We start from the raw sequence: 14,426 nt of genomic DNA on the forward strand, positions 1-14,426 counted from the left end.
TATGGCAAAAGAGAGAACAGGAACAAAGCAAAATAGATTTATTTCTGGAGTTAATCAGGATCCAATTCTGGACTCTCCAGTTCAGACAGACTGTTGGAGAGAGTCCAGAGGAGGCTACAAAGCTGCTGAGGGGCCTGGAGCATCTCTGTGAGGAGCAAAGGCTGAGAGGCCTGGGGCTGAGAGCCTGCAGAAGAGCAGCCCCAGAGGGGAGCTGAGCAATGCTCAGCAAGAGATAAAGGCTGGGGGGCAAGAGGCTGGGGCCAGGCTCTTCTGTGTGGTACCCAGTGACAGGACAAGGGGCACAAACTGAAACCCAGGAGGTTCCACCTGAACAGGAGGAGAAAATTCTTTGGTGTGAGGGTGATGGAGCCCTGGAGCAGGCTGCCCAGAGAGGTTGTGGAGTCTCCTTGTGTGGAGAGCTTCCAACCCCCCTGGGCATTGTGCTCCTGGGCAAGTTGCTGTGGGTGTCCTGCTTGAGCAGGGGGTTGGACTGGGTGACCCCCAGAGGTCCTTTCCAACCCCCAGCATGCTGGGATTCTGTGATTCTGGGACTTGACTACCAAATGCCCTTTGCTTACTTGCTTTTGATATGTGCTTGTACACTGCAGCAGCAAGACAGAGTCTAAACTTCTTTTGTAAAGCTATTTTTAATGTAAAAAAAGTGTTCTTGGGTTCCTCTGCAGCAGTGAAACTAAACAGGGAGGAGATATCAGGAGCCAGAAATGCAGGAACACAAAAGTAAATCTTCCTACCACTTGAAACAGAGTGAAAGAGGCTGAGAGGGCTGGGGAGGTGATCTTGTCCAGGTGTTATTTTGGGGGGGAGGGGAGGTTGGAGGAGAAGTTTAATTTGCGTAACAAATTAAGAAAGAAGCCTTGATAGAAATCCAGCACAGCTGTGCCTCAAGAGGATTTGGGTGCAGTGCATTGCAGTATTTACAGAGTGTGTAGCAACAAGAGAATTACACTCGGCTCCTTGTTGGTAAACAGTGGCCTGGGGTAAACCCAGCCCCTGTGGTTTGTTTTCCTTGCTGAAAGGGCTGTGAATGAAACAGAAGGAGAGTTGTGGGTTGCTGTGATTCACCCTTTGATCCTTGATCATAGCTAATGGTCTGTTGACTCTTGGTTTCTGTTTCAGCAGCGATTTGTTGCCTCCAACACACACCAAAGCTGAGTTAGATGAGTGGTACAGATCTCTGGTGAATTTAAATGAAAGAATTGGTGAGTTGGGAGGTCATAAAAGCAGGATTGAAGCAATTCTTTTTTTCTTCTTTCTTTTTCTTTCTTCTTCTTTCTTTCTTTTTCTTTCTTCTTCTTTCTTTCTTTTTCTTTCTTCTTCTTTCTTTCTCTTTCTTCTTCTTTCTTTCTTTTTCTTTCTTCTTCTTTCTTCTTCTTTCTTTCTTTTTCTTTCTTCTTCTTTCTTTTTCTTTCTTCTTCTTTCTTTCTTTTTCTTTCTTCTTCTTTCTCTTTCTTCTTCTTTCTTTCTTTTTCCTCTTTCTTCTTCTTTCTTTCTTTTTCTTTCTTCTTCTTTCTTTCTTTTTCTTTCTTCTTCTTTCTTCTTTCTTTCTTCTTCTTTCTTTCTTCTTTCTTCTTTCTTCTTTCTTCTTCTTCTTCTTTATTCTTCTTCTTCTTTCTTTCTTCTTCTTTCTTTCTTCTTTCTTTCTTCTTCTTTCTTCTTTCTTCTTTCTTCTTTCTTCTTTTCTTCTTTCTTCTTCTTCTTCTTTCTTCTTCTTCTTCTTTCTTCTTCTTCTTCTTTCTTCTTCTTTCTTCTTCTTTCTTCTTCTTTCTTCTTCTTTCTTCTTCTTTCTTCTTCTTTCTTCTTCTTTCTTTCTTCTTTCTTCTTCTTTCTTCTTCTTTCTTCTTTTTCTTCTTCTTTCTTTTCTTTCTTCTTCTTTCTTCTTCTTTCTTCTTCTTTCTTTCTTCTTTCTTTTTCTTTCTTCTTCTTTCTTTTTCTTTTCTTCTTCTTTCTTTCTTTTTCTTTCTTCTTTCTTTCTTTTTCTTTCTTTTCTTCTTTCTTTTTCTTTATTCTTATTTCTTTTTCTTTCTTCTTCTTTCTTTCTTTTTCTTTCTTATTCTTTCTTTCTTTTTCTTTCTTCTTCTTTCTTTCTTTTTCTTTCTTCTTCTTTCTTTCTTTTTGTTTCTTCTTCTTTCTTTCTTTTTCTTTCTTTCTTTTTCTTTCTTTCTTTTTCTTTCTTTCTTTTTCTTTCTTTTTCTTTCTTTCTTTTTCTTTCTTTCTTTTTCTTTCTTCTTCTTTCTTCTTCTTCTTTTTCTTTCTTCTTCTTTCTTTCTTTTTCTTTCTTTTTCTTTCTTTTTCTTTCTTTTTCTTTCTTTTTCTTTCTTTTTCTTTCTTTTTCTTTCTTTTTCTTTCTTTTTCTTTCTTTTTCTTTCTTTTCTTTCTTTTCTTTCTTTTTCTTTCTTTTTCTTTCTTTTTCTTTCTTTCTTCTTTCTTTTCTTTCTTTTTCTTTCTTTTTCTTTCTTTTTCTTTCTTCTTCTTTCTTTCTTCTTTCTTTCTTCTTCTTTCTTTCTTCTTTCTTTCTTCTTCTTTCTTCTTCTTTCTTTCTTCTTCTTTCTTCTTCTTTCTTTCTTCTTCTTTCTTTCTTCTTCTTTCTTTCTTCTTCTTTCTTTCTTCTTCTTTCTTTCTTCTTCTTTCTTTCTTCTTCTTTCTTTCTTCTTCTTTCTTTCTTCTTCTTTCTTTCTTCTTCTTTCTTTCTTCTTTCTTCTTTTTTATTTTTTCCTTTTTTTCCCTCTTTTTTCTTTTTTCCTTCTTCCTCCTAATCTCCAGTCTAAACCTCCCCTCTTCCAGCTTCAATCCATTCCCCCTCATGCTATCAGAACAAGCCCTTGTCAGAAGCCCCTCCCCAGCTTCCTTATAGGACCCTTGGAGGGAAATACAGAAACCTCCCCAATGAGCTGCACTTCCCTGTCCTTCAGATGCCCACAACATGCAGTGTCTGAAGAAAATACACATCCACTATCAGATGGTCCAGCAGAAGTGCCTGGCAGAAGTGGAGCTGTGCAAGGTCAGTGTCAGAGCTTTGAGGGCTGGAGGGGCTGTTGGCAGTGCACACAATGTGGTGGTAAAGCTGTGAGGGTTTGAGGAGCCACCAAGCACTGAGACAAGAGAGATTACTTCTTCACCTGTCTCCTTCTGCTAGCAGATTTGCTTTCTGCTTTCTGCCACAGCAGCCTGTGGTATTTGTGTTTGAGATGTGCAAAAGCAGCAACAAATGGCAGTGATGGAAGGAGGACAGCCCCACATTTAGGCAGGGGGCTCAGGGTCTGAACCCTCAGCCTTTGTGCTGAATCTCCTCCTTTCTGCCTCAGCCTCTCCCTTTGTGTCCCAACAGAATTTTCCTGTTTGCCAACAGTCTGTGAGGTCTGAGAGGTTCACTCTTCATCCATCCACAGGAAAAGAAGCAGCACTAAATGCTGCCAGGCTCTAACCCCCACACTCTCTTTGTTCCCTCAGCTGCATGTCAGTAACTCAGTTTCCTTTCATTCAGGACAACCTGCTGAAGGAGAACGTTTGCACAAGCCAAGAGGCTGAAGAATTTGTGAATTCTGAGTTACTTCAGCTGACTGAGAAACTGCAGAGGCAGTTTGGAGAGGAACTGCAGCGTCTGGATGTAGGTTGCTTACATTTATTTGTATCACTCCCTGGGAGCTGGCTGTCCTTCCTCTGCTGCTGCCTGAAAGGCCATGTGCCACCTAGGCTCTTGATGGCACATTAGAGAAAGGTCCATAGTGTGACACCTGCCCCAAAAATCAAGGTGGGTGTGATTCCAGAAGAGTTCCTCAGTTTATATTTATAATAGATGACCAGGGGTTAATTAGGTATAGCTCAGCCTGCCTGGAGGCAGAGAAATAGGTGTGAATCATCTCCCAAATTTCTTTCAGTCCTGGTTTTTATCATGGAATCATCATAGAATGGCTTGGGTTGGAAGGGACCTCAGAGCTCATGTTCTCCAAGCTCCCTGCCATGGGCAGGGACACCTCTCAGCTAGAATCAGCTGCTCAAGGACTCATCCAACCTGTCCTTGAACACCCCCAGGGAGAAGGCAGCCACAGCCTCCCTGGGCAGCCTGTTCCAGAGTCTCACCACCCTCACAGTGATCAGACAAGGAACAATGAGTTCAAACTTCAACAGAGAAGGTTTCAGCTCAACATGAGGAGAAACTTCTTTCCAGTGAGGGTGACAGAGCTCTAGAACAGGGCTGCCCAGGGGGATGTGGAGTCTCCTTCTCTGGAGACTTTCAACCCCCACCTGGATGCATTCCTGTGCAGACTGCCCTCAGTGATGCTGCTCTGGCAGGGGGGTTGGACCTGATGATCTCTGGAGGTCCTTTCCAGCCTCTGATACACTGTGAGACTGTGATAACAATTTCCTTTCAACGTATTTCTTCTAGAGAGACTTCCAGGAGCTGGCTGAAGAGAACAAGCAGAATTGCAAAGAGTTGTACAACTGCTCTGAAGAGGTCCAGGATCTCTGGCATGTCCATCAGCTCCACCTGTGCCAGCAGGAAAACGAACTTCAGAAGAAATTGGGAGCATGCAGGTTGAGACAGGATAGGTTGCTACAGGTAGAGGCATGAAAATGAGGCTGTAGAGAAAGGATTGCTTCATGCAGAGAGCATTCTAGTAAGCACCACCTCATTACTCCTGGCTTCTTTGTTCTGTGGCCTTAGATGAAGGAAATCAATCTGGATGTCATTGTGGATCAGATGAGGACAGCAAGCTCTGAAGAGAAGCTGAATCAATATCTGGAGCAGGCCCTTTCCTCTCTAGATGACCTTCGAGCTAGGTATGAGCTCTGGAGTGCAAACCAAAGGAGGAGAGCAGGGTTTGGGTGTTGGTTGTACTGCTCAGGTCTTGTCCATGCTGTGGTTTGGAGGGGTGGCAGCCCCCCTGCTTGCTACCTCGTTGGAGAATGGCTGCAGGCCTTTGGAAAATGGAAATGGTCCAGAAATCTTCAACTGCAGCTGAGTGTGGTAAACAAATAATGTGGGAGGAAGTTGTTTGGCCTCTCACTGTAAATATTCCTTATGCAAACACAGGTCCTGAATGTGTCCAATCCCAAATGAAAGAGCTGAAATCCTTTATTGTGACTATTTATTCACTTTGGGGCATTTAATGAGGCCATGGTGTCACCTAAGCAAGCCAGGAGGAGCTTCTTTGTGCTCAGACTAACCAAAACCAGCACAATGTTTAGCCTAAAGCACTGCTCAAGAAGTTAGGTTTGGATTTCAAGACTTTGGACTCTGCTTTTTCCTTTTTCCTTTTTCCTTTTTCCTTTTTTCCTTTTTCCTTTTTCCTTTTTCCTTTTTCCTTTTTCCTTTTCTTTTTCCTTTTTTCCTTTTTCCTTTTTCCTTTTTCCTTTTTTCCTTTTTCCTTTTTCCTTTTTCCTTTTTCCTTTTTCCTTCTTCCTTTTTCCTTTTTCCTTTTTCCTTTTTTTTCCTTTTTCCTTTTTCCTTTTTCCTTTTTCCTCCTTTTTCCTTTCTCCTTTTTCCTTTTTCCTTTCTCCTTTCTCCTTTCTCCTTTCTCCTTTCATCACTTCACTTCATTTCTGTACATACCTGAGCCTCCTAACCTTGGTTTTTGCAGGTATGAGACATTCAAGCAAATTCTCATGGATGAATTCATGACTTACCCAGAAGCTGTTTTGCAGGAACTGGTTTCTTACAGCACATCCCTCAGCCAATATTTTCATGTCAAGGAAATCTTCAAACAGGTATGGAAGAACACCAACTTCTCTGCTTTAGAATCTGACTGGCACTTAGATTATCCTAGAATCACAGAATGCCAGGCTGGGAGGGACCCCATCTGGTCCAAGCTTTCTAGGTGATAGTTGGAGTTAGTTGTGTAAACCAAAGCATTGTTTTGGCCATAGGACTGAAGTGCTCTTGGTAGAAACAGAAGGGGAAGCACAAAACCTTTCTCTGTCCCACTCCTTCAGCTCTGTATTTGGTACAAACTGAAATTCAGCAAATTTAATCACCTAGGGAAAAGGCCTTGGGAATCCTGGTGGATAACAGGATGCCCATGACCCAGCAATGTGCCCTTGTGGCTAAGAAGGGCATCCTGGGGTGCATTAGAAGATGTGGTGAGTAGGTCCAGAGAGGTTCTCTTCCTCTACTCTGCCCTAGTGAAGCCACATGTGGAATATTGTGTCCAGTTCTGGGCCCCTCAGTTCAAGAAGGACTTCAGGGAACTGCTTGAGAGAGTCCAGCAGAGAGCCACAAAGCTGCTGCAGGCAGTGGAACATCTCCCTGTGAGGACAGCTGAGGGAGCTTGGAGCAGAGGAGCCTGAGGGCTGCCCTCATTGGCTGGTGATAAAGATGTGCAGGGCAATGTGGGAAGGACAGAGCCAGGCTCTGTTCAGGGATGTCCAAGGACAGGACAAGGGGCACTGGGGGCAAGCTGGAGCAGAGGAGGTGCCACAGGAACAGAAGGAAAAACTTTTTCCCTGTGAGGGTGGCAGAGCCCTGAAGCAGGCTGCCCAGAGAGGTTGTGGAGTCTCCTCTGGAAACATTCAAAACCCACCTGGGTGTGTTCCTGTGTGCCCTGCCCTGGGTGATCCTGCTCTGGCAGGGGGGTTGGACTGGATCTCCAGAGGTCCCTTCCAACCCCTACCATTCTGTGACATTAATCAATTTGAGTGCTATAGCTCCTTTAGAAAATAAATGATCCACTCAAGACTGTCACATCTCAAGGAAATGCTCACATTTGCAGAAAGAAGATGGATTTGATTTCTCATTTCTTTGTTTTTTTTTCTAAATTGTTTGGATTTTATTTGATTTCTCATTTCTTCATATTTTTTTTCTAAATTGTTTGGATTTTGTTGTTGGTTTTGCTTTAGGACTTGCAAGGAGAGACAGGCTCCACGTTTCCAGGTAATACCTCCATGGCACAAACCTTGTTTGCTGGTTTCTCCATCTGGATTTCTTTGGATTCTGACCAGTAAAACTCTGCTTTAACTGGCAAGAACTACTTAAGGCTTCAGAAGCTGAACATCTGGAGGAGCAGCAAGCTGAGAGCATCACACAAGAAGGTGGAGAGGAAAAGATGGATGGTTGGCAAGGAGAAAATGAAGAGACAAACACAGCTGGGAATGAGGAGACCTTTACACAGAAAACTGAAGGAACACAGAATGAAGCTGGGGAGAGTGAAGCAACTGAGCCTGCAGGACAGGGGGTAAGCATTGCACGGGGAAGTGAGCAAAGAGTGGATTGGAAGGTGGAAGAAGCCTTGCACAGTTAGAAGTCTTCTTTTTGTTAAGTCTGAATCCCTTGGAGGAGATCAGATTCAGTTTGTACACACACTGGCTTGATCATTTTCTGTTCTTTCTGGACTCTCAGAGCTTTTTCTGGACAAACTGAGTGTCTAACAACAGTTCCCAACCACTCCTTTTGCACTTCTTCAGCCCTTGTAAAAACCTTTTGCATGGAATTTCTTGTTTAACATCTCTCTATCTTTCACCACCACATTCTTACCCTCTGCTAGAGGTTTTGAGCTATATTTGTAGCTGAATGTTAGCAAAATGAATTTATTACCATGACAGCAGCCTTTTAAAACCTTAATAACTACTTATTGAGACTTGCAAGGATGTTGTGTGTGTGAATGTTGTCCAGACTGAGAGCTTTATTCTTCATCTCCTTAGGATTCTTCCCTTGTTTTGTGTGCTGCTGATTCTGTGCTTGTACCTTTAAAGGTGATGATCTTCAATTGATTCCTAGGCTGTGGTCAGCAGCAGCAAGGCAGAAAGCTCTGAAATTGAGACCTTTGCCACTTCCAGTGGCAACTCTTACACAGTTCTTCGAGCTGAAGAGGCAGGAAAGACTGACACCCCAGAGACTTATTTTACCACATATGGGGAAGAATCACTTCCTGAGCACCTGAAACATGTCCTGATCAAAGAAGCTGTGTTTGCAGAGCTGAAGAAAAGGTTAGCAGAAAACATTTTGGGTGGTTCTTTCTTTCGTTGCCTTTAGGCAACAGAGAAATTTCAGCTGCCTGGAAGAGAGATTAGACTGAAGATGCCAAAATTATGACATTATTTGGGTATTATTCCTGGTTTAAAATGATAAAAATAAGGAGTAACAATGGAAATTATTGTTGCCCAGGGATGTGGTTGAGGCTCTCTCTCTGGAGAAGTTTGAGAACAGACTTGATGTGGCCCTGGAAAAATTCAAGATCAGACTTGATGTGGCCCTGGGCAGCCTGATCTAATTGGAGGTCTCCCTGCTGACTGCAGGGGAGTTGGCCAAGGGTAGTGGAACACTGGAACAGGTTGGCCAGGGAAGTAGTTGAGACCCTTACCCCTGGAGACATTCAAGGTGAGGTTTGACAAGGCTGTAGGCTCTAGTGGAGGATGTCCCTGCTGATTGCAGAGAGGTTGGACTGGATGACCTTTGGAGCTCCCTTCCAGCCCAAACCATTCTGTGCTTCTGTGGCTTTTGAGGGTCCCTTCCAACCTGAATCTGTGAATAAATTGCTTTTCATCCCTGGTTCTCAAAGCACCATGCAAGCATTTACCTCTTACAGAACATTTACTGTGAAAACATCACAAAAACCCAAGTAATTTGCCCCAACCAAAACCCAAGTGATTTGCCATGGGAGTGAAATGCTTGCAGCATGCAACCAGCTCAAAACCTCTTACCAGGATTGTGCAAATGGCAATGAAACCATCTGAGCTTGCAGTTAAATCCTTAGAAGGAATAAATGCAATCAATTCTTATTTATTCCTCTGCCTGTTCCTTCTTTGTCACTCCCAGGATTCGCCTCTCCTGTTTTGAACACTTGGAGCGATGGTTTGCAGAGTCCCTGTCCAACTGCCAGGTCTTTGTAGCTGCCAAGAAAGAGGAGGTGAATTCAGACCTCCAGCCACGTCTTCGTGCACATCAGGAGATGAAGGAGAAGATAGAGACAGAGGTCTACAGTTTCAGAACTGGTACTGCCTTGCTCTTTACTCTGAGCTACAGACAACCATGAGCAGACCGAAAACTGCCTCGGTGTCCAACAGCTCAGCAGCAGAGGTGTGATGCTGTGATTCTGAGGGGCTGGAGCAGATCCAGAGGAGGGCAATGAAGCTGGGGAAGGGTCTGGAGAACAGGGCTGGGGAGGAGCAGCTGAGCGAAGTGAGGTTGTTTAGTCTGGAGAAGAGGAGCCTGAGGGCAGAGCTTCTGGCTCTGAAAGGAGGTTGGGGTTGGTCTCTTTTCCCAGGGAACAAGCAACAGGGTGAGAGGAAATGGCCTCAGGTCACACCAGGAGAGGTTTTTAGGTTGAATATTAGAAGAAAATTCTTCACCCAAAGGACTAGTGGAAGGTGTCCCTGCCTGTGGCAGGGGGCTTGGAGCTGAATGATCTTTAAGGTCCCTTCCAACCCAAACCATTCTACAATTCAAACACTGGAGCAGGCTGCCCAGGGAGGTGATTGAATCCCCATCCCTGGAGGTGTTTAAAAGCTGCAGAGACGTGGTGCTGTGGGACATGGTTTAGCAAGAGGCTTGGTAGAATTAGATCATGGCTGGCCTCCATGATCCTTAAGTTCCCTTCCAGCCCAAACCATTCTGTGATTCTCTGCTGACTTGGAGCAGAGAAAAGATCTTTGTGATTTGAACGGATTGGGAGCTGCCAGGGAATAAAAGTCAAACACTGGAGAGAAGTCAAGGAAACAGAACGGGATGCATTTTGTTTGGCTGTTTTGTGCACTCTGAGGTGTGGCTGGCTCCATTTGCCCCCTGCTCTGACACTGGGTGGCCTGGTGGCTGTGCCAGCCCCCAGTTAAAGAGGGATCCATGGTGTGCCATGAGCACCACAGTGCACAATTTCTTCTCTTACCCAGATGAGCTGTTGCTTCACAAGGAGCATCTGGAGGGCCACTGTGCAAAGGTGCTGGAAGCTCTCAAAAAGGAGACAGAAGAGTTTCTCCTGTTCTGTGAGCAGCAGAAGAACTTCAGCAAACTCTTGGAGGCACGGATGCAGGACATAGAGTCTGTGTTCCGCAGTGCTCCCATGAATGAGAAGTAAGTACAAGAGAGCTGGGGAGGGACTTTTTAGGACTGGGGGGAATGGAGCAAAGCTAGAAATAGGTAGATTCAGATTGGATGTTAGGAAGAAATTCTTCCCCATGAGGGTGGTGAGACACTGGCACAGGTTGCCCAGGGAGGTGGTGGAAGCCTCATCCCTGGAGGTTTTTTGCAGCCAGGCTGGAGGTGGCTGTGAGCAACCTGCTGTGGTGTGAGGTGTCCCTGCCCATGGCAGGGGGGTTGGGACTGGCTGAGCCTTGAGGTCCCTTCCAACCCTGACAATTCTCTGATTCTAAGTGAGCCAGAAGTGTTGCTGCCTGTGAATTTCACAGACTCACAGGTTGCATTGGGCTGGAAGGGAACCTCAAAGGTCATCTTGTCCAAACCCCTTCAGTCAGCAAGGACACCTCCACCTAGATCAGACTACCCAGGGGCACATCAAGTCTGACCTTGAATGTCTCCAGGGACAGGGCTTCAACCACATCCTACAACAACCTGCTCTAGTGGGAGGTGTCCCTGCCCATGGCAGGGGGCTTGGAACTGGATGATCTTTAAGGTCCCTTCCAATCCAAACCATTCTATAAATGCCTGACAGATACCTTCCCAGGGACCAACAGAACAATCACAGCTCAGTGAGTTGCTTTCAGGATGCTTTTAGCATACCAAACCACTCAGGAGTTCTCGGATTTCATTCAGGTGTTTACAGCCAGCAGGCTCTGGCTCTGTGCTCACCTTCATCTGTTTCCCCTGTGTTTTATCATTTGCCTTTAGGTTGGTTTCCTTCAAAGCCAGCGTGCACTCGGAGCTGCAGATCCACCTGAAAGTCATCCATGTATCCATCAGGAGCTACCGGAGCTATCTGGAGGAAGCTTTAGGAAACATAAGGGATTCAAATGTGGAATTTCTCAGAGCTTGCAGGTCAGGAGGTGTCCCTGGATTGTTCTCCTTACCTTACCTCTTCCTGGACCATCAGCATTTGTTGCACAGGCAGCAGAGTAACACTGAAGTTTGTTTTGGTGTTCCTCAGGTTTGCTATGTGAAAAAACAAACAAATTTCTTTTGTTAAGCCACAGCTGCTGCAGTGTTTTCATCCCATTTGTGTTGATGTCTGTGGTTTACCATACAATAAAAATGCTTTGGGTTGGAAGAGGCCCTAAAGGTCACCTAGTTTCAAGCCCCTACCATGGGCAGGGGCACCTCCAGCTAGCCAAGGTTGCTCAAGGCCTCATCCAACCTAGCCCTGAACACCTCCAAGGAGGGGACAGCCACAGCTTCTTCTAGTGTCTCCCCATCCTCACTCTAAAGAAGTTTTTCCTAATCTCCAGTCTAAATCTGCCCTGGCTTTGCACACTTCCAGGCTTGGAGCCTCCACAGCTTCTGTTTCAGTGTGGGAAATTCAGTGCTGCTTAGCTAAAACACTCTTTGAGAAGAAGACTCCCAGCCAATTGCTTTTCCCTTGCTGGTTGCTTGCAGGTTATTTTCAGAGGGAGGTACCTTTTCTCCTGAGGAGGTAAAGGATTTCAGCAAGTGTCTCCATGAGCAAAGTAAGCACATTGACACTTTTGAAAGCTTAATCAAGGCAGAAATGGAGCAAATGGAATCGAGATGCTTGGAGGAGGTGTGCAGAGTTTCATTCCTTCAGCTGTCATGTTTATAGACTCATGGAATGGGTTGGGTTGGAAGGGACCTCCAAAGGTCATCTAGTCCAGAAGGGACTTCCAAAGGTCATCTAGTCCAGAAGGGACCTCCAAAGGTCATCTAGTCCAGAAGGGACCTCCAAAGGTCATCTAGTCCAGAAGGGACCTCCAAAGGTCATCTAGTCCAACCCCCCTGCAGTGAGCAGAGACATCCTTCACTAGATCAGGTTGCTCAGAGCCTCGTTGAGGCTGACATTTGATGTGATTTATGAAGCTGCTCCCAGCCTGGGACTGCTCTGTGTGACATGGTGGAGGAAAAAAAATCAACAGAAAAGGGGAGTTCTGTTATTTAAGTTTTCTAACAAGTGAAAAGCAGTTGCTTCTATCTCATGTTTCTGGCACTCTTGCAGGCTACTGAAATCATCAACCAGTCTGCCAGAAAGTTTCATTACATCTTCATGCACCGAGAATTTATGGAGAAGATCCAAAGGTACCTGAGGAATCTGCGAGTGCAAATCAAGTCAGAGGTACAAAGAGAGGCACCAGAACTTGGTTTAAATGAATTCAGACCGAATCATAGAGTGGTTTGGGTTGGAAGGGACCTCAGAGCTCATCTGCTCCAACCTTCCTGCCATGGGCAGGGACACCTCTCAACTAGACTCAGCTGCTCAAGGCCTCATCCAGCCTGGCCCTGAGCACCCCCAAGGAGGGAGCATCCACAACCTCCCTTAGCAACCTGTTCCAGAGTCTCATTTTCTCTTTTACTCCTTCTTCTTTATTATTTAAATATTTCTTTTATTCCTTATTCTTTATTATTTAGATATTTCTCCTTTTATTCTTTATTATTTAAACATTTCCCTTTTATTCCTTGTTCTTTATTATTTAAATAGTTCTCTTTTTATTTCTTTGTTACTTAAATAGTTTTTTTATTCCTTATTCTTTAATATTTGAGTAGTTCTCTTTTATTCCTTATTCTTTAATACTTGAATAGTTCTCTTTTATTCCTTATTCTTCAATATTTGAAGAGTTCTCTTCTATTCCTTATTCTTTAATACTTGGATACTTCTTTTTTATTCCTTATTCTTCAATATTTGAATAGTTCTCTTTTATCCCTTATTCTTTAATACTTGGACAGTTCTCTTTTATCCCTTATTCTTTAATACTTGGACAGTTCTCTTTTATTCCTTATTCTTTATTATTTGAAGGGATTTTGGCTGACTTCAGAGTGGACAAACATTAAGTGACTTATTCTATTAATTCAAAACCTCTTTTTTTTTTTTTTTTTGTCATTCTCAGGCACTGGAACAGGATGCCCAGGGAGGTGCTGGAGTCACCAGACCTGGAGGTGTTTTAAAGAGGGATGGAAGTGGTGCTGAGGGATGTGGTTTAGTGGCTTAGCAGCAGTGGAGGGATTGTGAGCTCTGGGTTGGATTTGATGATCTCAAAGCTCTCTTCCAACCTCAACAGTTCTGTGGTTCTATCATCAACCTAAATCTATGTTTTAAGCACTGCTGCAGCTGTGCTGGATCCCCATGGCCTTGCAGCATGCTGAGTATGTGCAGCTGAAGAGACCAACCAGTGTGGTTGTGTGGTGCAGTGAAGGACACAAAGGGTTGCTTTTGTGAATTATTCTGAATTATTCTCAGCTTCTTCTCTGAGAAGCAGCCACTGAGTATTGTTTGTTTTATTTTTTCACCAGTGAGTTTAGTGGTTTCAGAGTAGATCCTCTCAACATCAGTTGGTTCACTTGACTCACTTCAGTGTCTGCTTCTTCAGGTGGCAAATTCCAATCTGCAGGCACTGACATTGAATTCTTACCTGGAGAAGCTCCACCAGAAGATAGATGCTTGTGCTCATCCTGCTGCAGGTCAAGAAGTGAGTTCTAATCAGCACAAAGCACTCTTTCATTTGACTTGGCATCCATTTGACTTGCTGTGCACCTTTGTGTAAGGGGTAAAGGAATCACTTTGAGGCAGACTCCTATTTGTAGACCTCAGGGGCTGGAAGGAAAGAGGATTTTATCACAGAACTTTTTGCTGTTCTCCTGTTTGCCAGACAGAGCCCTCAGCCTCTCTACAATCTCATTGGTTCCATGGATGTGTAAATAAAATGGTGATAGAACAGAGTCAAATGATGCTGTAGAGTGCTTGAAAGGTGTGAAACAAGCCAGCAATGTGCCCTTGTGGCCAAGGGGGCTCAAGGACATCCTGGGGTAGATTAGAAGAGGTGTAGTGAGTAGGTCCAGAGAGGCTTTTCTGCTCCTTCTCTCTGCCCTGATGAGGCTGCATCTGGAATGTTGTGTCCAGTTCTTGTAATAGAGGCTCCAGAATTGGATGCAGCACTCCACGTGGGGTCTCACCAGAGCAGAGGTCCAGAGAGGTTCTTCTGCTCCTTCTTTCTGCCCTGATGAGACCACATGTGGAATATTGTGTCCAGCTCTGGGCCTCTCAGTTCAAGAAGATCCTCAGGGGACTGCTTGGGGGAGTCCAGCAGAGAGCCACAAAGCTGCTGCAGGCAGTGGAACATCTCCCTGTGAGGACAGCCTGAGGGAGCTTGGAGCAGAGGAGCCTGAGGGCTGCCCTCATTGCTCTTGATAAAGATGTGCAGGGCAATGTGGGAAGGACAGAGCCAGGCCCTGCTCAGGGATGTCCCAGGACAGGCCAAGGGGCACTGGGGGCAAGCTGGAGCAGAGGAGGTGCCACAGGAACAGGAGGGAAAACTTTTCCCTGTGAGGGTGACAGCCCTGGAGCAGGCTGCCCAGAGAG

General features: G+C 44.7%; 1 protein-coding gene across 1 annotated transcript in view; it reads left to right on the plus strand.

Moving 5' to 3' along the window:
• CCDC180 (coiled-coil domain containing 180) overlaps window positions 1-14,426 on the plus strand; it is a 33,339-nt gene that overhangs the window by 6,344 nt on the left and 12,569 nt on the right. The window contains exons 10-24 of the mRNA XM_054393253.1: window positions 1,141-1,220; window positions 2,931-3,019; window positions 3,503-3,625; window positions 4,406-4,579; window positions 4,685-4,800; window positions 5,601-5,727; window positions 6,856-6,889; window positions 6,982-7,190; window positions 7,733-7,941; window positions 8,771-8,946; window positions 9,841-10,021; window positions 10,796-10,942; window positions 11,498-11,642; window positions 12,072-12,188; window positions 13,438-13,536. Of these exons, the coding sequence (XP_054249228.1) occupies window positions 1,141-1,220; window positions 2,931-3,019; window positions 3,503-3,625; window positions 4,406-4,579; window positions 4,685-4,800; window positions 5,601-5,727; window positions 6,856-6,889; window positions 6,982-7,190; window positions 7,733-7,941; window positions 8,771-8,946; window positions 9,841-10,021; window positions 10,796-10,942; window positions 11,498-11,642; window positions 12,072-12,188; window positions 13,438-13,536 (2,026 nt within the window). The remainder of the gene's footprint in view (window positions 1-1,140; window positions 1,221-2,930; window positions 3,020-3,502; window positions 3,626-4,405; window positions 4,580-4,684; window positions 4,801-5,600; window positions 5,728-6,855; window positions 6,890-6,981; window positions 7,191-7,732; window positions 7,942-8,770; window positions 8,947-9,840; window positions 10,022-10,795; window positions 10,943-11,497; window positions 11,643-12,071; window positions 12,189-13,437; window positions 13,537-14,426) is intronic.

This window comes from Indicator indicator, chromosome 28, assembly GCF_027791375.1.
Source record: "Indicator indicator isolate 239-I01 chromosome 28, UM_Iind_1.1, whole genome shotgun sequence".
Taxonomy (NCBI): domain Eukaryota; kingdom Metazoa; phylum Chordata; class Aves; order Piciformes; family Indicatoridae; genus Indicator; species Indicator indicator.